The following is a 22,685-nucleotide window of genomic DNA, read 5'->3' as shown; positions in this document are numbered from 1 at the left end:
TGTGCCAAACACTGATTTGGCTCCAGGGGATACAAAGATGAACAATTCAGGAAAGTATCTGCTCTTGTGGCACTTACTATATTTGGTATCTAGTAGAGAACTATATATAAATATACACACACCTAAGTGTTTGTGTGTGTGTGAAACACATTAAGTGGTGATAGTTGCTACAATAAAAACAACAGAGGGATGTGATTCAGAATGATTAATGATACTTTTCCCTGAAAAGGCTTCTCTGAGAAAACTGATATTTAAACTGAGACTTAAATTGACAAGCTAGAGCAAGTCCTCTGAAAAATCAATGAGGGCAGAATATTCCTGACGGAAAGAACAAGTTGGAAAGGTTATATAGGAGAGGACATTGACCTAATGTAGTCCTAATTTTTTAAGATCACTTTGGCTGCTCTGCAAGGTATGAATTGAAAAAGGGCGAAGATGGGAGAAAGGAGACTGATTAGGAAGCTTTGTGGTGGTCCAGGAGAGAGCGAGCTGTAACCTGGACTTGGCTGTAGATACAGAGAGAGAGAGAAAGAGACTTGAAGGTTGTTTTAGAGGTAGAGTCAGCATGACATGTTGATAGTTAGGATATGGATGACGGGGAATGAATGAAGCCTCTAGGAGCTTAGGTGCTTTCCCATTTAGTAACAGTTATGGATTCCAAACCTAAAGAAACAATTTTTCTTGACGAACTAACAGCACCATGTTGAGCTACACAAGACACACACTACATAACCCCCCGGAACCCAACCCCCTTCAAGCAAAACCTGCTCCTGTACAGGGTGGCATAAACTGATAACTTAAAGGCTGATGAAATGACATCTTAATGATATAAAAATCATGAGTCATGTAATAATCTTAAGTAGCTTTTTCACCTACAGTTTCTTGAATAAAAATTTCATAGAATATAATGACTGATGGAGAAAGAAAAGTTAAAAGAAGGAAACAGTGAAATATTTCTTGGGAAATGTCCTAATTCCTAATTTGGTGGCACTAACCAGAAATTTCTCAAGGGCCAAACAGAAGGTGTGATTTTTTTTTTTTTTTGGTCTTCTTTTAAAAACAATTAGGGGACTTCCCTGGTGGCACAGTGGTTAAGAATCCACCTGCCAGTGCAGGGGACATGGGTTTGAGACCTGGTCCGGGAGGATCCCACATGCCACGGAGCAACTAAGCCCGTGCGCCACAACTACTGAGCCTGCACTCTAGAGCCTGCGAGCCATAACTACTGAGCCTGAGTGCCACAACTACTGAAGCCCGCATGCCTAGAGCCCGTGCTCCACAACAAGAGAAGCCACCGCAATGAGAAGCCCGCTCAGCGCAATGAAGAGTAGCCCCCACTCGCCGCAACTGGAGAAAAGCCCGCGCACAGCAACAAAGACCCAGCGCAGCCAAAAATTAATTAATTAATTAAAAAAAAAAAAAACAATTAGGAAACACTTATACAAGGTCTTTATTTCCCTGAAGAAAAGGTTCAAAGCAAAAGGAAATGAAAGTTGTTTCAGAGAGTAAAACAGTCCTCTAGATGGGCAGAACAGGCTCTGATAACGGAACGTCAGAAGAGAGAACCAAAAAATCAGGGGGGAAAAAGCCTAAGACAGACAGGAAGGAAATCCCCAGATGAAAATTATAAATACAAGTATTATGCATTATATTAATATTTGTTGTATTCCTTTACTCTAATGTAAAACAGTTCACTTACACCTTTTTGGGTTGGGGGAGGGGAATTTTTGAAAAATCCGAGGTGCTTTTTGTATAGAGTGGTCCACAATTTGAATTTACCTGATTGTTATCTCATTATTAGAGTCAGAATTTTTTTAAAAATTTAATACTATACAGCTGATGCTATACCCTCAGTCTTAAATTACACAAGAAAGCAAAGCAAAGAAAAAAAGTCCATTTGTCCTTTTCCTCACAAAGTTAGGTTTGACTACTTGATTAAGATGGTGTCCATTAAATTTCCTCATGAAATAACATTTTCCATTTGCAATTAACAAATGATCTGTAGACTGGAAACTTGGAAACTGTGAATATCCTATACTCAATATTTCAACCAATAGTAATAGTAAACATTAATGATTCTTGCTTTAACTAATTTCTACATTGTTTGAAGTAAAATGAGTTTAAAAAATGAAGATACAGTTTTTTTGCCTTCCTCAGTATTGCTTCTCCAGTAGCTAAGAGAGTGCCTGAAGAATAGCATGCAAAATAATAATCACTAAGTAAATGTACTAATTAATTTCAGTAGTTGCAAATCATTTGTTTTTACTGATGTGAAATACTTCACAGTATAAGCATATTGAAGCATTATTCATTCTACTGTGAGTGAACATTCAGATCTATACACACAATGCTCCCATGAATATTTTTGCAGGCATTGCTTGGAATACTGTGCAAGAGGTTCCTGGAGTGTATGTCTAGGAGTGCAACTGCTGGATGGTACGCAACTCTTATGAAGTCTTTATTTTTAAAAAGTCCAATTTCTCCAATCTTATCTCCATTATCACTGTACTTAACACAAACGACCACATCTCCTCACAGAACCCCTGTAGCAGCCTCCTAACAGAGCTCCCTACCAGTACAATTGGTCCCATCAAACTACAAAGACGTCAGCAAAATTTCTTTAAAAAAAATATATATATATATCTATATATATATATAGATATAAAATAAATAAATATAGGATCACCTCTCTCTCCTGCCTAAAATGCTAAGGGTTTACATGGATGAATAACCCATACATGTAAGAACCATAGATGTATAATGAAATAGAAATTATGAACTCACAGATAGGAAGTGTAGAAGGTAAAGAGAGATAGCCTAACATATACTTGTTGAATCAGAATACCACAAAAAAGGTATGTTAGACTTGCCCTAAGAAAGCTTTAAAAAAAAGCCTAAAAGGTATCAATCTGAACATCAATTAACTTATCTATCAAACAAAATAAACTTGAACATCTTTTAAGTAGAAATAAGAAAATCCAAACACAATATTTAACATTCACAATGTCTACAATCCAATAAAAAATTAAGAGACATGTTTGGAGGCAAAATGTGATCCACACAGAAGGAAAATAGTCAACAGAAACAAACCCAGAAATGAAGAACTTTAAAACAGCTATTACAATCCTATTACAAATTACAGTCATTACAAACACTGTAAGCATAGAAACGGAGTTAAAGGAAAAATGATCAAGATGAGGAGAGAAACAGAAAATATTTAGAAATTAAAAATGGAATTTCCAGGTTTAAAAATAAAATGACTGAAAAGAAAAATGCAACAGTGTATAGAAAGAATTATACCATCACCAAATGGGATTTATGCCAGGTATGCAAGGCTAGTTCCACGTTCAAAAACCAGTTAATCTACCTCATCAATAGGTTAAAGAAGAAAAACTATATGACCATATCAGCAGATGCAGAAAAGGCATTTCACAAAATCCAACGGCCATTGAGTTCAGCAAGCTAGGAATAAAAGGAAACTTCTTAAACTTCATAAAGAACATCTACGAAATACCTACAGCTAACCTCATACTTAATGGTGAGAATCTAGATGCTTTCCCCCAAAGATCAGGAACAAGGTAAGGATGTCCTTTCTTACCACTCCTATTCAGTATCTTACTACAGGACCTACCTTATGCAATAAGACAAGAAAAAGGTAAACAAATCGGGAAGAAAGAAATACAACTTCATTAGCAGGAAATAAAACTGTCTATGAAGAAAATCTCAAAGAATCAACAAAGACTACCACCAAAACAAATCTTCTAAAACTAATGTGATTATAGCCAAGCTGCAGGACACAAGGTTAACGTACAAAAGTTGACTGCATTCCCAAATACCAGCAATTAAAACATGAAATTAAAAACACCGTACCATTTACATTAGCCCCCTCCAAAATACAATACTTAGGCATAAATCTAACAAAATATGTACAGTATCTATATGTGGAAAACTACAAAATGCTGATAAATGAAATTAAGGAAGATCTAAATAAATGGAGAAAGATTCCATATGCATGGATAGGAAGACTCAATACTGTTGAGATACCAATTCTCCCCAAACTGATCTATAGATTCAATGCAATCCCAACCAAAATCCCAGCACGTTATTTTGTGTATATCAACAAAAAGACTTTAACATTTATATAGAAAAGCAGGAGACCCATAATGGCCAACACAATATTAAAAGAGGGTAACAAACATGAAAGACTGACATTACCCAACTTCAAGACTTACTATAAAGCTAAGTAATAAAACCACCATGATATTGGTAAAAGAACAGACAAATCAATCAGTGGAATAGCATAAAAAGCCTGGAAATAAACCCACACAAATACAGTCAACTGATCCTTGACAAGAAAGCAAAAGCAGCTCAATGGAGAAAGGACAGTCTCTTCAACAAATGGTACTAGAACAACTGGACATCCATAGGCAAAAAAATGAATCTAGACACAGTCCTTATACATTTCACAAAAGTTAACTCAAAGCAGATTGTAGACCCAACTATACAATGCTAAACAATAAAATTTCTAGAAAATAAGAGAAAATCTAGGTGACCTTTGGTTTGGTGATAAGTTTTTACAAACACCAAAAGTACAATCCATGAAAGAAAAACATTGATAAATTGGACTTGATTAAAATTAAACACTTCTGCTCTGCAAAAACACTCTTAAGAGAATGCAGACCCAAGTCACAGCCTAAGAGAAAATAACTGTAAAACATATCTGATAGAGAATTTATATCTAAAATATACAGAGCTCTTAAAACTCAAATAAGCATATGAAAAGATGTTCAACATCCTATGTCATCAGGGAAATGCAAATTGAAACAACAATGAGATACTATTACACACCTATTAGAATGGCTAATATCCAAAATACTGACAATACCAAATGCTATCAAAGATGCAGAGCAACAGGAAACTTACTCTCGGATGGTGGGAATGCAAAGTGATCCTACCTAAAGCTAAATATAGTCTTACCATGTGACTCAGCAGTTACAGTCCTAGATACTTACCCAACTGAGTTGAAAATTTATGTCCACACAAAAACTTGTGCACAAATGTTTATAGCACCTCTATTCATAGTCGCCAAAACCTAGAAACAACCAAGATATGCCCAACTTGAGACAACTATAAAAGACCAACCAATATGCAGAATTCTCTCTAGGATTAGCTAAGGCCTTTGTTGAGTCTGCATCTCAACTCAATTCAACTTCTCCTTCAATCCAGTTTCTTTCACTCCCTCACATGTGTTGGTCCCAATAAAATTCCAGAGTCTGCTTCTAGGACAGATGTCCCATCTGTGGCAGAGGAGCACATGTGGAAGGCTATTACAGTGACCTAGGCAAGAGATGACACTACCTTAAACAAAGACAACAGCAGGATAAATGGAGAGAAGCTGATGAATTCAAGATTCAGGAAAGGCTGACAACGATATGCAAATGGCAGGACCACATAACGCAATATAATAGTGAACGCTGAGCCACAGAGAAAGCCTCACTGCTGGTCACAATCGAGACCCTTCTACTTCCTACCTCTGTGATCCAGGCCATTTCAGATGGCACACAACTCCTCCCCACCCCACAATCTTACCAATGGGAAATAAACATGTAGGATAAAGAAAAAGTAAATTTTTGTTGTTTAAGGTCACAGGCGAAGGGCAATACAAGTACGAAATACTGGAGCTCTGATAAACTAATGACAATTGCATAGACTCAAATAAAAATTAGCACATGACTAAGTTTTCCGAGGAAATGTAATTCAAAATCTACTAGGCAATTTGGCTGTCATGCAACACTTGGCTACACTGAAAAGTTCCTATTGTGAATACAAAGAGATAGTTCCAAGCAATTTGGGAAAATAAATTCCATCATCAATGCATTTCCCATGTTGTGTTTATTTGGTCATAATTTTCCACTTTTTACTGTTGTCTTTTAATTACAAATTAGTTATATAGTTCATTTAGTTTTATCATTATCAATTTAGTTTTGGTATATCTTTGGTTTAGCACACTTCAGACTGAGGTGATGCATATTTGTATCTATCTGTGGTCTATAATTATCCAGTAGCTAGAATGTAAACATATATGTGTTGCAATCCAACTATGAATTATTCGTATCTACTACTACCACAGATATACACAACCTCTAAAAAAGGTATGTGTAGGTGATATTTATTATCACTGAGTTTTTACCACTGGAAAATGAAAAAGGGTGAAGTGGGCACAGGATATTTTGCCTTTCCTAAGATAGCCATGCACACATAAATACATAACTATATACATACACTGAGTTTAAATAAGAATGAACTAATATTATACACATAAAGATATAATCAAGCTGTGTTATAAGAAAGTAAACCAATACATAACAGTACTTTGTTTTAATATGGCAAAGAAAGGCAATTACATATTTTTGGGAAAAACTGATCTGGTCTACCTATTTCCCTCTATTTGGGCAAATAAAAAATACTAGATCCCTAACTCTGATCCAGGGATCAGAAATCAAGCACATGTCAGTGTATAGGTTAGAGCAGAATGGGTTCACAGACAGAAAGTTTCCAAACAAAAACCAGTCTTAATGTCTTCACATTAGTGTCCAACACTACGCAGAGCCTTTTTCAATAGAGTAATAGAAAAAAGAAAAGGCATGCAAGAATGAACTACAATAAAACCAAGAGAGGGGGCTTCCCTGGTGGCGCAGTGGCTGAGAGTCCGCCTGCCGATGCAGGGGACACGGGTTCGTGCCCCGATCCCGGAAGATCCCACATGCCGCGGAGCGGCTGGGCCCGCGAGCCATGGCCGCGGAGCCTGTGTGTCCAGAGCCTGTGCTCCGCAACAGGAGAGGCCACAGCAGTGAGAGGCCCGCGTACAGCCAAAAAAAAAAAAAAAAAACCAAGAGAGGGAGGCAGTGGAAACAAATATGACATGGTAAAATACAGAGAGAGAACTTGTGAAGTCATGCTTAAACCCAAGATGTGGATACTGGCGTAATAAAAGAAAATGTAAGTACCCAAGTGACAATGGGAAAGAAAGAAGGGACACGGAATACACGTTCCCAACTCCCAGGTACTATCATTCTAACCTTAAATGACTGCATTACTTCAACAATAGGAAAACTGCAAAATGAAAACCTCATTCTTTTTTTTTTTTTTTTTTTTGTGGTACGCAGGCCTCTCACTGTTGTGGCCTCTCCTGTTGCGGAGCACAGGCTCCGGACGCGCAGGCTCAGCGGCCATGGCTCACGGGCCCAGCCGCTCCGCGGCATGTGGGATCTTCCCAGACCGGGGCACGAACCTGTGTCCCCTGCATCGGCAGGCGGACTCTCAACCACTGCACCACCGGGGAAGCCCGAAAACCTCATTCTTTAATGAATTTTACAAAGAATACTTTAACACCATTTTCTTCAACCTTAGGCATTTCTTAATAAATCTCATAAACAAATAGATAGATAGATAGATAGATAGATAAGATAGTAAATGTGTCTTCTACTGAGGACCAAATTGGAAAATGAATTAACGTTACCTAAGATTATGAAAAAGGTATAAATTGTAATATCTTTTCAAAGGCTTCCTCAATATATCTTTAACCACAAAGTCATATACTACATGTGAAAAGTTTTCTAAGCAGCATGAAATAAATAAAAGAAATAAAAGATTTCAGGGCTTAGCTAAGTATTTCTATCCCTCTTTAGCATGAAAAATTTGTTCTTCTATATTTAAAAAAAAAAAAAAAAGAGCAACCTTTTTTAACGTTATACCATGCCAAAAGAAAGATGAGAAGAAGAGGCAAAGGACAAGGAAAAAAATAGCCAGGGCAGAGAAGAAAAGACAAAGCAATTCCTATACACTTATCAGAGACAGAGGCCAAGGCATATGGGAGAGCATAACTTGCAAAGAACGTTAAGATGTCACGTCAACAGTTAGTGTGAAGGCAATGAGGTTCAGGAAAAGACTCTCATACATTTAAATCTTAGATTCCAAAAAACTTCCTTTAGTCCTGCCTAGTGAATCCAAGCACAGCCTATATGAATTGATGAGCTATAGTCATTAACAACCACAAACTAAATTTACTTGAATAATTCTAGATTTTTGTGTGTGTGTGTGTGTGTGTGTGTGTGTGTGTGCGGTATGCGGGCCTCTCATTGTTGTGGCCTCTCCCGCTGCGGAGCACAGGCTCCGGACGCGCAGGCTCAGCGGTCATGGCTCACGGGCCTAGCCGCTCCGCGGCACGTGGGATCTTCCCGGACCAAGGCACGAACCCGTGTCCCCTGCATCGGCAGGCGGACTCTCAACCACTGCGCCACCAGGGAAGCCCCACTCTTCCTTTTAATAGAGAATTACTTGAGAAAAATACGTATTCTATTGTTGGGTAGAGTGTTCTATATATATATCTATAAGGTCTCATTGGTTTAAAGTGTTAAGATCTCTACTTCCTTACTGATCTTCTCTGTAGATATCCTACCCAATATTTAAATGGTACTATTGAAGTCCCCAACTATTATTGTAGAACAATCTATTTCTCCTTTCAATTCTGTCAATGTTTACCTCATATATTTTGCATCTCTGCAGTTTGGTGCATAGATGTTTATAATAGTCAATATGTTTAAAATAATCAATGTATAATGTCTTTGTCTCTTATGACAGTTTTAGGCTTAAAGTCTGTTTTGTCTGATATTAGTATAGCCACCCTAGCTCTCTTTTGATTACTATTTGCATGGGATATCTTTTTCCATCCTTTTGCTTTTAATGTATTTCTGTCTCTGGATCTAAAGTGAGTTTCTCATAGACAGCAAAGAGTTGGATCATGTTTTTTATCCATTCTGCCAATGTCTGGCACAGTGAGATACCATTTCACACATACTAGGATGGCCATAATATTTTTTTAAAAAAGAAAGAAAAAAGAAAGTAACAAGTATTGGCAAGGATGTGAAGAAATTGGAAACCTCATACATTGCTAGTAGGAATGTAAAATGATTCAGCCACTGTGGAAAACAGTTTGGAGGTTCCTCAAAAAGTTAAACCTAGATTTACCATATAAACCAGCAATTCCACAACTAGGTACATACCAAAATAATTGAAAACAGGTACGCAAACATATACATGTATATGCATATTCACAGCAGCACTATCTACAACAGTCAACAGCTGGAAACAAACCAACGTCCATCCGCAGGTGAATGGATAAACAAAATGTGGTACAAACACACAATGGAATATTAATTTGGTCATAAAAGGAATGAAGTACTGATATATGGTAAAACATGGATGAACTCTGAAAACATAAAAGATACAAAAGGTCACATGTTTTATGATTCCATTTATATGAAATATCCAGAATAGGTAAATCCATAGAAACAGAAAGTAAATTGGTGATTGTCAGGGGCCAGGAAATAAGGAGTGAATATTAATGGATAGAGAGTTTCTTTTAGGCGTAATGAAAATGTTCTAGAATTAGCCTGTGGTGATGGTTCATTAATCCTGTGCATATACTAAAAAACACTGAATTGTACACTTTGAGAGGCCAGATTTTATACTATTTAAATTTTACCTCAATTTTTTTAAATCAAATAATTAGTATAAAAATTTAGAACAGGTTGTCTCTAAACCTGAGGGGGTGATACTGACATGGAAGGAGTATGAGGGAACTTTCTGGGGTGACAGTAATGTCCAACGTCTTAGTGGGGTTTTGGGTTACACAGGGTGGGTATGCATACATCAAAATCAGCAAATGCACACTTCAGACCTGTTCATGTTACTGTATATAAATTTTGCCTCAAGATAGCCAAATTGTATACAAATACTTAATTAAGTTAAAGACATCTATGTTGAAGTATTTAGTGGGATGCATACTGATACTTGCAATGTACTTTGAAATGCACCAAAATTAAAATGGATTAACCAATGGATAGATAAGCGATAAAGCAAACCTAGCAAAAGATTAATAGTGGAGTGTTGGTGTTGGGTATATAGGTATACACTGTAAAAGTCTTTCAAAATGTTGTATGATTTAAAATTTTCAAAATAACACATTGAGGAAAAAGTTAAAAAACAAGAAAAATATCCAAAAGGCATGAGTACTTTGCAGAAATTTGGAATATGGTTATAAAACAGAATTACTGAGTGGTAATGTTAGAGTGTCTTCTCTTGAAGACATGACATTTAAGCCAAGATATGAAAGGCTACAAGGAGCCATCTATGTGAAGATATCAGCAAGAGTATTCCAGGCTTCCCACCCCACCCCCAAAAAATCTTATTCTAAGGTCCTGAAGTTTGATGTAATCAAGAAAGCCAGTGTAGGGACTTCCCTGGTGGCGCAGTGGTTACGAATCCGCCTGCCAATGCAGGGGACACAGGTTCAAGCCCTGGTCCGGGAAGATGCCACATGCCGCGGAGCAACTAAGCCCCTGTGCCACAACTACTGAGCCTGCGCTCTAGAGCCCGCGAGCCACAACTAGAGAAAGACCACGCGCAGCCACGAAGATCCAACGCAGCCAAAAATAAATAAAATAAATAAATTTAAAAAGAAAGCCAGTGTGACTGAAGTATGGCAGGCAAGGAAGGGAGGAGTATAAAATGAGATTGGAGAGAAAGGCTGGTGTCAAATCATCTGGGGCTTGTAGTCACAGGAAGGAATTTTAATTTTATCTAAGTGCAATGGAAAGCCATTAACGGGTTTAAAGCTGGGATCAATTGGGTGGGATGAGATGGGGTGTGTCCGTATTATTTAGAGTTTTAAAATATCACACTGACTGCTATGTGGAGAATGGCTTTGAAGTGTTTAAGAAAAGAAGTAGGAAAACCATTATCCTAGTCCCTGCAAGAACAATGGTAGTCTGGAGGAGAGTGTTGGGAGTCAAGATAGTGAGTAGTGAATATGGGAGATATTTTGAATGAAGACTTGACAGTATCTATTGATAGACTGACAACAGGATGACAGGGGAAAAGGCACCAGGATAGATCTTGGGTTTTAACTTGCTAGCCACTGAGTGAATGGAGTGACATCTACCGAGATGTAGAAACCGTGGGAGAAACAGGTTTGGAGCATGGGGGATCTGAGGATCAAAAAAAATTTTCTTAAATTGGGTACGATTTGTGACTGTAAGGAAGACAGGCAGAAGAAAAGAAAACAATCAGAATAATCTGGAAGTTGTTAAAGAACAGGGTTTCGATTTACAAATTCTTTTCCTTTTAAGAATCAGTTTTGGCTTGATTGTATTAAGGACCTTTGATCCAGTAAAAAGCTCAAACTTTAATGCAAATCAAGCTTACTGATTGCTGTTGCCTATCTCTGGGGTTAAAGATAAACTGGGGATCAATAGCCCTGTATCTTTAAACTTAAGAGAGGTCAAAAGGAAAAAATCAGGAGTGAGAATGAGGGAGACAAGGAAGGCCAAAAAACAAGGACATAGAAGTAACATATTAAGTCTTAACTGTCTCTCACCCTGTCAATGGTAAGGGGCTGTCTGATTCTTAAATTCCACATATAACATGATTAAGTGCCTTATACTATTTTACACAAAGTGGTAACTCAAATTTTAGCTCTCAACCTCTAATACCATTAGTTTTCCAAAGTATAGTGAAAAATCCATGCTCTTTGGAGCTAAATGACCCTAAATTTAAAGTAGCCCACCACTCAGTAGCTCTGTGACCTTGAGCAAATTACTTACCATTTCTAATCCTTAGTTTCTTAAATGTAAATGAAAATAATTAACCCAAGAATTAGCATTAGAAATAACATTCACAAAGTGCCTGCTACATGGAAAAAATGCTCCATAAACAAGAGCTACTATTATGCAAAAGGCACCTAATTCATCAATGCTCAACGCGGTAGTTTCCTCCTTAGGCAGCCCAGATCCCTGTTTCCAGAAAAGAAGTACAGATGTGAGAGAGAAGGGAACCACAGAAAAGACAATCAATTTCATTTTCACCATGTAACACAGAAAGAGGTAAAACAGAAATCTGTGAATAGGCATGACAAATGGACCATCCGCAACCTACAAATGGATAGGTTCAAAGGTTGATTATAATTCAGTTGTTTAGAACTGGGAATGTATTTTCCCAGGGAATCAATGTTCAATTCAACTCTTAGACAAACTCACAAGAAGTCATCAAAATCATAATGTAGTTAAAATGTGATATATCTCAATAAAATTAGTAGAAAAGTGATGAATCAACCGAACAATACAGAAAACCAAGAAACTTTAATAATGTGTAATTTAACTTATTTTAGAAGCTGGCACTTGAGGGAAAAGGTTTTATGGGAGGTTTCAGTAGTGACTCAGAGGGGGTTTTCAGGGAAATTTCAAAAGCTTTATAAGGCTGATGACCCTGGTTCTTTATTATGTTTTACTTCGCCTCAAATTTTATGGCTTCCCTTTCTTTCAGCATAAGCAAAACACTAGCACTCTTATACTTAATAGCCATGATTGCGATCATTCATTTCACGAATGAGAAGGAGCAACTGAGGAAGAACTAGAGGAAAGACAGGAAAGAAGAAGGACCATAACGGATGTGCCCAAATATAAAGAAAAGAGCCTTCATTGAATTAGATAAACTTAGTAAGTAAAAAACTGAAGGGTGTTGAGGGTGGTTAAGTACAGCACTAAAATAGTAAGGGAGGAAAAAGCCAAGTGATGACAACTGGTCCGAGTCCCACCATGATTCACTGGTTATTTTAAAGGTCACAATTTTTTTTTTCCTTAAAGTGGAAGACAAAGAGCAAGCAAAGCAACCTGCCATTTATACAAAGGGAATTCTCAAGAGCTGAAGATTCATGATTCAAATTGTGACACACCAACGGAATTCAAGATTTTCTCCTAACCCCTTTTTATTTCTCTAAACTTCTCCAAATATTCTGTTCTTTTTATGTAGATACTATTGTGATAACAGTATTATTATGTCCTGTTATACAGATGATAATAATATCTAAACTAGAACTAGAAAGATGACTTTTGACATTTGCAAGTACACAACAAAATAAAATTATTTTAGGAAAGTCTCCTCAAAAGCCAGCAGACATGTTATAGCCTCTTAGGCTATGAGGAATGCAGTGATTTCAAACCACAGAGAGAAGCTTTTGATTTTCTTAAAGACATAAACCACAAATCAGTTCCATGTAGTCCAACCTATATTCAGAATCTAGCAAATCTTCCTGAGAAGTACTGAGATGCTTTTTGATGCTTTTTGAAGCCTGAAGAAATGATTAATGAAGAGATGTTATAGTCAGATAAAATAAGATTTTCTAGGGCCTGGTCTTAAGTCCAGGACCTATATCAGTCAAATCAGCCAAAGTAAATGCTCTCCAAATGAATAAAATAATTCTAAATAATCAGAGAAAAGAAATATTAATGTGGGATGCTGAAAAGCTTGGCCCCATCAGTGCAGGAATGCTAAGATGCTGTGAATTCCTAACTACCAAGCATTGGCTAATTTCTCTCATCTACCTACAAATTTCTGTCAAATGTAATCAAATATGAACTGATTAATAAACTGTAAAGTTATTTAATAGCATTACTAATCTATGATAAAAGTATGCCCATGCATTTTCTTAATTAACAGGTATTGAAAATACAATGTCAAGAGTGCCAGGAATATTTTTGAAAATAAAAAGTCAGGAAGCACTGCCCCAGTATAATTATACATACAACAGGCAAGTAAAACAGTCATTAAGACATCCTTCAGTTTACCTTTTACTCCAATTTAGAATATTCTGTTCTCATTTCTCACATTCTATTTTCTCTTTCCTAGCAAGATTTTTAAGTTGATACTTAAATTCTTAGGAAAAGGTAAAAACGTGAAGAGCCTTGTCAAATACGAAATCTTCATGTTAATCATGTATGTCCTTTAGTAAGTTGCATTCAACTACATATATATAAATTTATATTACATCCAATCTCAAGAACTATTAAGACAATTCCTTCTTTTAATTAGCCAGTGATTTTCTCTTACAAAGGAACTATAATTAAGGTCAAATTACTCCTTAAAGTTCCCTTTCATAATAGAATATGGTAATTCCGCTGATAAATTCTTCCAGAGGAACAAGTAATCAGAAACCTGAAACTATTAAACTATTATTTGCTCCTCGGGAATTACGTATTACATGTTTACTCAACCATATCTGCTAAAAGACATAGAAATCCTACCAAAATTGAGAACTTACCAATTTCCCTTGCAATTCTGACAGCTTCATCTGCATCCTGTAAAAGCAGGAAATGAGACCCAACATTAATCCCATCAACCATTGCACAATGTCTTTAGGGCAGTCATATATTGCACTGCTGCTTCCTCCGATTCATTGAATGTTCAAGTTTACAACCTTCTAACTCTTTTTATTCAGAGAAATGTAAAATTAATACCATAAGTGGAATGTAAATTCTACCTCATCCTTATTATATTAAGAAACTCAAAGCAGTTTGAAATGAGCTGGCAGGAAGCACTACCAGAATTGCCAAGTGATTTGGTGCAGTTGCTGGAATTTAACGGCAGAATTGAGATGTTTACAATCAATACTGAACCATAAATCAGATCATTAAAGCTTGTCCACAGCCAGCTTGTTTCTGTCTCTGATATTTATATGTCATGTTTTCCTTGATTCTGTCAGCAGGGGGAGTTGATTCTCTATTGTTTGGGAGGAGATCAACAGATTTTCCAGAAACAAAAAAGTAAGTTTCTCGTATCTATAGGAATTGCCAATTGTTCCCCTCAAAAAATTCCTTTAGTAATCTGCATTACTTTTTCTTTTTTCTTTCACCCTTTTTTTGGGTACATATTTTACCTTTACCAGTTACATCTTGTTAACATAAATTAAAACCTGAAATTCAATGAACCATCTAGTGGGGGGAAAACTACCAAAAAGCCAAGGAAAGAAAAGGCATTCTAAAACAGTACAAGGTAACACTGTAAATCAACTATACTTCAATAAAAATTTTAAAAATAAAAATAAATAAAACAGCACAAGGTAAAAGTTTATGAATGTAAGGATTACTTACTGCTAAATATCAACCAATGCCACTGAATGGACCAAAACTTCCCTTGAATCTAAACCATTTCATTGATCATTAATTCTCACCTAACACGTCCAACACAGGACATTTCCCCCAGATAACAGTAAAGAGAAAGCTGAAAAGATTTTAAATCCAAGTAAATCCTAGTAAATTTAACTTTTTAAATAATTCAGTGACATAAACTAAACTATCACAGGGAATGACAATAATGTTTTGAAACCATTAGCTGGTAAGAATGCCTGAATTTTTAGAAAATAACTTTAAAATATCAAAGTAAAGGTTGGTATTTTTTAAGCTTTTAAGCTAATACTTCAAAAATGTAGAGTAACCATGTCAGAATCCTCCCCCAAAATGGGAGGGCGGGGGATGTTTATAACTGCTTCATTCATGTCTAATAAAAAAAAAAAATCTTCCTTAAAAGTCTTCAGTACCTAATAACGTCCCCTGAATAAGGAGGTTGGCAGGGGAAGTTGTCAGAAAAATTTAATTTCCTTTCATTAGCCAGTCTGCTCCACAAATAGGTGCTTGTTAAGTTCAAAGCAGTCCTGAAAGCAACATCAGTTTTCAGTCTTTTTTTTTTTTTTAACTCCAAGCAGTCACATCTGCTAATGAGATTTTCCAAATAACAATTGTTTTCAAGTAAGAGATAAATCTATACTTCCCATTCTACCGGCAAAACATCCAGGTTTACTGCTTTATTACACCTTGCTGTTTTCACTGACCTTACATTCTCCAAATTTTAGCTTAAAGGGATAAAAATCCATGAAAAGGGTCATTTAATAATGTTAGTGGTTTCCACACATTGAGTTTGAAGGTTCTTTGTTCAAGCCAGTGACAGTTACTGGAGGAGAACACTTGCCCTTAATAGCCTCCCTGTCAGGAAGTGTTAAACCTGCCAAATGCGGACAATTAGTGCCTCGCGAACAAAATACAGGAAGAGTGCTGGCTGATGGAGACTGGATTATAAGAAGCCTAGGAGGAAACTTTTAACATGTCTTTTCTTTCAAACGTGTAATAGTATATTTGCAAAAGATATTCAGAGAGAAAAAACCCTGCTATCTAAAAGGTTCATGACCTTGAGAGAACTAACAGGCAATGTTAGTTCATTAGTAATATTTTAATACGTATTTATATATACATACTATGGATGGACTGTGTACAGAGAGATATGTTTACACAAAGCAAAACTTCTAAAAATTCTTTAGCTGCTACAAATCCAACACTTCGATAAACTGCCACAAAACAATCTTGTGTTTTTAACTAATCAGTATGCTTAAGTTTTCTTACTATGAAAAGCAAATTCTACTAAATGACCTTCCAAGTAAAATCAAACTGTCTTTAAAATTAATTTTTCACTTCTCATTCATTCATCCCAAAATATTTAATTAAGCATATATTATGTACTAGACATTAAAAATCTCTATCATCAGTTTTAACAATAAACAATTAAGTACACCTAGCTCCAATATGTTCTTTCAGCACATATACTAAACTACTTTTAAAGAGATAAAAAGGTCCTATATATTGGGGTTGGCCAAAAAGTTCGTTCGGGTTTTGCCGCATGATGTTACAGAAAAACCCAAATGAACTTTTTGGCCAGCCCAATAGCTCCAAATTCAATGGCACTGACACATCCCACAGTGTAACTTCCCTGTAGGGCTACAGGTAGAAAAAAATTTTGTAGTAAAAAAAAAAAAAAGACCAACAATTCATCTGACAAGGAAAGGGTTGCAGGAAAGTATTAAGCTATATGATTCTAAAACAGCAGCAGTTCAAGAAATGGAGAAAGAGGAAAGAAGCCAACAGAACCAGTAACCATTTCTTCTACTCCTCTATTTCAGCACAGCTTACATTAAGTGAGCTCTATCATCCAACTGAAGAATAAAACAGTAAAATATTCTGTTTTACAGAGAGTATGAGGTAGGTGATGTTGCTATAACCAATAAGTAGATCGCAACAATGTTAAAAGGAGCTAAAAAAAACTGGATGCTTTTTCTGCAGGCCCAATTTATCTGTTAATGGCCTGTAGCACCCACCTGTGAGGCAGCAAAGCCCAGCAGCTTAGAACATAGATACTGGAGCCCAAAGGCATGGCTTCAATGCTGGCTCAGTGACAGTGAACGCATTACCTACCAGTATGCCTCTATGGAATTAGGTTTCCTCATCTGTAAGATGGACATAATATCTCATAGGGTTATTAAGAAGATGAGATTAGTAACAGCTGAAACACACTAGAACAGAGTCTGGCAAATGGTAAGCACTCAGTTAAGGTTGGCAATATGTGATAAAATGGGCAGCCCGCACCCCCAACTATCAAGTTTGTTCCTTTCCTGCCTGCCCTTGGTTGTCCTATCCTGTGGTCATCACTCATTCTCTGAACCTGTATGATACAGAACTAATACTGGCGCTACAATACTGCAAAAATGTGCACGTGCACGTCCAGTGCCCTTCACTGGATCAGATGATCCGAGTACTCTTTACAGCTGGTAAGCAGGGTTCTTCTTGGGCAGGGAAGGGAAGTAAAATCTGTAACAAAGACAGGCAAATTCAAGTGGTCCTCCCTGATGTTAAACACCCAATTTATTTCTACAGTGACAGTAGTGTCCAATACTGGCTCCACCACCCACGATTCAGGCCACACCTCTCCCTTCTCACTTGCTACATACAGCCTACTTACCAACCCTGAATTCTGTACTCGCTGGATGAGAGTCCTGCTACTCATCAGTATGGGAAGCTACTTAGTTTACTTCCCTCAGCTGGTTCTGAACAAATCAGTGACTGTTTCTGAAGAAAACAAAATAATCATTGCTTCAAGACACTATGGGCATGGGACTTCCCTGGCAGTCCAGTGGTTAAGACTTCGCCTTCCAGTGCAGGGGGTGCGGGTTCAATCCCTGGTTGGAAGCTAAGATCCCACATGCATGCCTCAGTGGCCAAAAAAACAAAACATAAAACAGAAGCAATACTGTAACAAATTCAATAAAGACTTTAAAAATGGCCCACATCAGAAAAAAAAAAAAAAAAAAGACACCATGGGTAAAAGCTCTATCTGTACACAAAAAACATCCTCAAACTATTCTGCATTCATATACAAAGTACAGCAAAACTTTCAACAATCCTGGGTTCAGGAGATAGGTTCCAGCTGATTCTATTTTCCAGATAATTCCAAGTCAAACAGAAGACTCTTTCTGTTTAATTTATTGATATTTTCAAATCTAAAATTTAGTACACGTTTCTCTTATTGTAAAACAGCATGATAAACATAACTGGACCCTTTTCAAAAATATAAAACCTTAAAGCCTTTGAAGCATCATCAGGAAAGTTATTCTCGGTTTAGCAGGGAAAAAAGATACTGATGTCTAATATTGTACTTCTTAATTACTAGGACACAGCTTTCCGATTTTTTGGTTTTTTAAATGATTCCTTTCACACTAGTTTGTTGTTGTTATTATTGGCTCTTTCTGCTAAAGCAGAAGTGCAGTGTTTAAAATCTGGCTAACTAGGTGATAAGAACAATTACTACTTTAAACCTACACTGCATAATTTATAAACCTCACTCAAAGATACTACCATACTCTGCTCTGAGATGTAAATATTACTATTCTCTCTTACAGAACAAGAGAAACTCAGAGAAGTGTAATAAATTTCCTGGTAAACTGGTAGGTATTAGAACCAAATGCAGCAATTTAATCTTTGTTGATTTCTCCCTCTGCTTCACACCTGACATCTAACAGATCACAAAATCTTACAGATTCAACTTTCAGCGTCTCCCTATACCATCTACTTTGCTCCATCCTAATACCTTATTTTAGGCCCCTAACATTTCTTGTCTGGGTTAAAGGAAGAGCATTCTAATTTGTCTGCCAACCTCAAGTTTTGCACTGCTCCAATCCATTTTCCACATCATAATCAAAATAAGTTTTCTAATTCCACAATTTTTATCATGTTAACTCTTCTGCATGAAACCATTCAGAGGCTCCCAAAGCCACAAAAATAACCTCCACGTCCAGATGCACAGCATTCAAAGTCATACATATCTGGATCCTAATTCTCTCTCCAGCCCTGTCTAACTACAGCCCCTCACACTTGCATACCTGCAGTTTGCTAAAGTTCCCATGGTCTCCCAGCTCCAAGCTTTTACAAGATATTTTCACTGACCATAATGCTGCATCTCCATCAATTCCCCTCACTTTTTAGCTAACTCACTACTACTCAGACTTCAGGTTATCACTTAAATATCGTTCCGCTGGAAGTTCTACCATGACACCCTTAAACTAGGTTAGGTGACCCTCCTACATGGGCCCAACATACTCTGAGCTTCACATTATTAAAATGTATTAAATTGCCTGTCTATCTGTAGGTCTCCCTAAGGGGACTTGAAGCTCTTTGAAATCAGGGTCTGCGGCTTGTTATTTTTCGCTAAACAAGTGGGCTGGGATTCCAACCCTGTCTTCCAACAGCTTCAGATGAACACTCTTCATTCATTCTGCTCTCAAGTTCCTGAGATCAAGTTAATAAGATAGTGAAGAAAATGAAAGGCAAATACTTCATACCAGATGACTACTTGAATACTTGACTACTTTAAATGACACTTTAAAACAACATTAGTTTCTCTCTAATGAAAAGGGTGACTCAAGAACAAGACAATAGGAAACCGTTCCAGAAGACTCCTTAAGTACCACACACAACGTTTTAAAAGAATGTGGGAAACCATCTCCATATAACGTCCAGATAACATTCAAAATAATCAAATGGAAAAGGAACAAATGTTTTAAGGAGAAATATAACAAACTGAAACCACATTAATTTACTCAAGTACTTGGAGGAAAAATAGTAGACTATAGTTGCCAAGAAAATAATTGCTTTAAAAATACCATAGAGAATCCGCCTGCCGATGCAGGGGACATGGGTTCGTGCCCCGGTCTGGGAAGATTCCACATGCCGCGGAGCGGCTAGGCCCGTGAGCCATGGCCACTGAGCCTGCACGTCCGGAGCCTGTGCTCCGCAACGGGAGAGGCCACAACAGTGAGAGGCCCGCATACCGCAAAAAAAAAAAAAAAAAACAAAAAACATAGATCAATGGGAGAAAAAAAAAGTATGGATTTTTAAAAGATGGAATTATCTATAATTAGAACATATAGTCTTCCAATGCAAAAGTATTGCTTAATGCAGTTGCTAAAACCACAAGGTATTCCAAAAATTTACACTATCTGCATCAGCAAACCTCTATCTGCATAGATACCATCAAAAGCAATCTTTTACCTAACAAATGTAAACTACAAAATGTGAAAAGTAGTGTAGTTCCAAATGAATGTGGAATTACTACACAAGGATTCTAAAATAACCCAATTTAAAAGAAAAAAAATGTACAGTCTCATATCAGAAATAATTAAAAGCAAACTAGAAATAAAACTAGTATTAACATTTGTCTGAAAAACAAAGGAGCATTTCTTAAAATTATTTTTAAATGCTTATCTGAAAACTACATCCTGCAGGTTCAGTTGTGGTTTAACAAATTAACTCAGACAAGAGGTGTTAGGAACTGTATACCATACTTAAGTTAACACAGGTAATGAGAATCTATCATCATCTGAGAGTGTGACAGGATCTTAGAAATCACCTAAGGCATACAAGAAGACAACGCTGACAAGACAGTGGATTTACTTTCTTCAACTTTTCTACTTTTCCCTATTTTCCAAATTAACCGAGGTTGGAAATTCAAATGCAGATTGTCAAATGCAGCCTCCCTGAAAAGACAACCAAAAAAACCTGTTGATCAAGCAAAACCAAGTTTACTACCTACTACAGTAAAGGATACCATCGCTTTGAGGCAATCTTGGAGGCTCCACTGGAATCAGTTCAAGACCTACTAAAAGCCACAGTTCAAGATCCTAGCTTCAAAAACTGCAGTGCTCCTCTGATGCCCACTGAGCCCCCCACGCTCAGGGGTCTCCCCAGCCACAATGGTGAGAAAAATCTCACATTGGGGAGAGCTCCAAAAAATCCTCAACATTTTTTGTTCTGAGCCCGTAATACAAAGTTCAAATGGAAGAAGACAAGCATAGGACCTATAAGTTCATGTTCATGTGTCCAGGAGCCAGTGACTTCAGAAGGTTTCAAGGGTATCCAAATAGGACAAAATTTGCCTTGAAACCCATATCAAAACCTTGAAAACTTTCCCCTGTCTTGACTTATTTTTTTGTCCATGGGAGTCTGGGTCTGGAAGATATCTCCCCTCCAAATCCTAAACCACCAAGGCACTGCACACTGTCAGGTCTGCAGTTAGAGATGGCCAACCATTATTTGGTAAGCCACTGCAAGACTTTTGTAAACAGGTTTGTCTCAGGCTGCCTGTGCTGTAAGTCAGACTACTCCTCAAATGTATTAAATCTGTAACTCAAATTCATGTTCTTATCTTTCTAGATGGCATAATTTCACCAAGGATAGTTTAGAATTATAACAGACTCTTTCATAAGCTTTTGGTATGAATGATTCATCTGAGAGGCGCACCTTAGGGAAAAACAGGGAAGCAAACTCTCAAACACCTAGTGTTCTGCATGACTAGGTGCAGAATAAACGAATGGCCTTACAGATAAAATCAGATGCTCCCGCTCCAGAAATGAATATCAGTCTTTTGATAAGACACCTGCAGATTTTGCAACCAGAAGTAACAATGAGTAAACAATTGTTCTGTATTAGCCAAGAAAATGAGGGAAAAAAATATAACAGGCTATGTTCCAAAAGTGAATCAAGTACCCATTTCAGTCATCAACTCAAAAGGAGAAATTTCACTAATTATCACTTATTGATACTGGCGGTACACTATCAAACTTAAATCCCTCCATCATTACAGAAGCTCTCTCTCAGCCTCAACCAATTACTCAGATAATGGTTATCTCTAATATTTCTCACATTTCCCATGTCCCAGACCCCAACTGTCATCTTTGAACCTTTATTCAAGGAACATTCCTTCCTCCTATGAGACATTATACACACTGACTTCATACGAAAGAATCTACAATGCAAATAGAATCTCCAGATCAAATGCTCTCCTAATGACCTTGTCCTTGAACTCCTGAGGACTCTGCTACTAATCATCAAGACAGAATTAATTTGGACTCTGACTCATCACTACCCTTGTGGCTAAATCAAGCCCAAACTGACGATCTCAAGAAGGCCAGATTTCTTGCTCGGGGTGTGGTGGGGGGTGGGGGGGGGCGGTGCTGGAGTACAATTATACCGGCAGAAGTATTAGGGCTGAATAGACCAAGGCTCATAAAACCACTACCCAAACTCTCTAAGATGAGAATGTAAAGAAGGACTAAAACCCAATAGTTGAAAGCCTAATAAAGAAAAGACTTGTCATACTCTGCTCAGGGCCTTTCAAGGCTGCAATCAAGGTATGGGCTAGACTGCATTTGCATTTGGAGGCTCAACTGGGGACAAATCCAAGTTCATTCAGGTGACTGGCAGAATTTATTTCCTTGAGGCTGTATGACTGATGGCCCCACCATCTTGCTGGCTCTCGAATGGAGATCATCTTTACTTAGATCCTCCGAAGCTGTCTGCAGTTCACTGCCATGTGGGTTTCCTCAATACGGCTGTTCCCTTCATCAAGCCAGCACCTAGAATCTGTTCTCTAGTCTCCTAAAATGGAGTCTTTTATAATAAAACATAATCACAGGA

The 22,685-nt window shown here is 37.2% G+C and overlaps 1 protein-coding gene across 3 annotated transcripts in view; it reads right to left on the bottom strand.

Moving 5' to 3' along the window:
- The window catches only part of PCCA (propionyl-CoA carboxylase subunit alpha), a 349,043-nt gene that overhangs the window by 233,407 nt on the left and 92,951 nt on the right, over window positions 1-22,685 (bottom strand). For all 3 annotated transcript variants that reach the window (XM_060080286.1, XM_060080287.1, XM_060080288.1), the window contains one exon: window positions 14,156-14,192. In XM_060080286.1, the coding sequence (XP_059936269.1) occupies window positions 14,156-14,192 (37 nt within the window). The remainder of the gene's footprint in view (window positions 1-14,155; window positions 14,193-22,685) is intronic.

Source organism: Mesoplodon densirostris, chromosome 17 (assembly GCF_025265405.1).
Source record: "Mesoplodon densirostris isolate mMesDen1 chromosome 17, mMesDen1 primary haplotype, whole genome shotgun sequence".
Classification (NCBI taxonomy): domain Eukaryota; kingdom Metazoa; phylum Chordata; class Mammalia; order Artiodactyla; family Ziphiidae; genus Mesoplodon; species Mesoplodon densirostris.
Note: the sequence above shows the minus strand (reverse complement) of the source record. Positions and strands in the feature narration are given on the sequence as shown.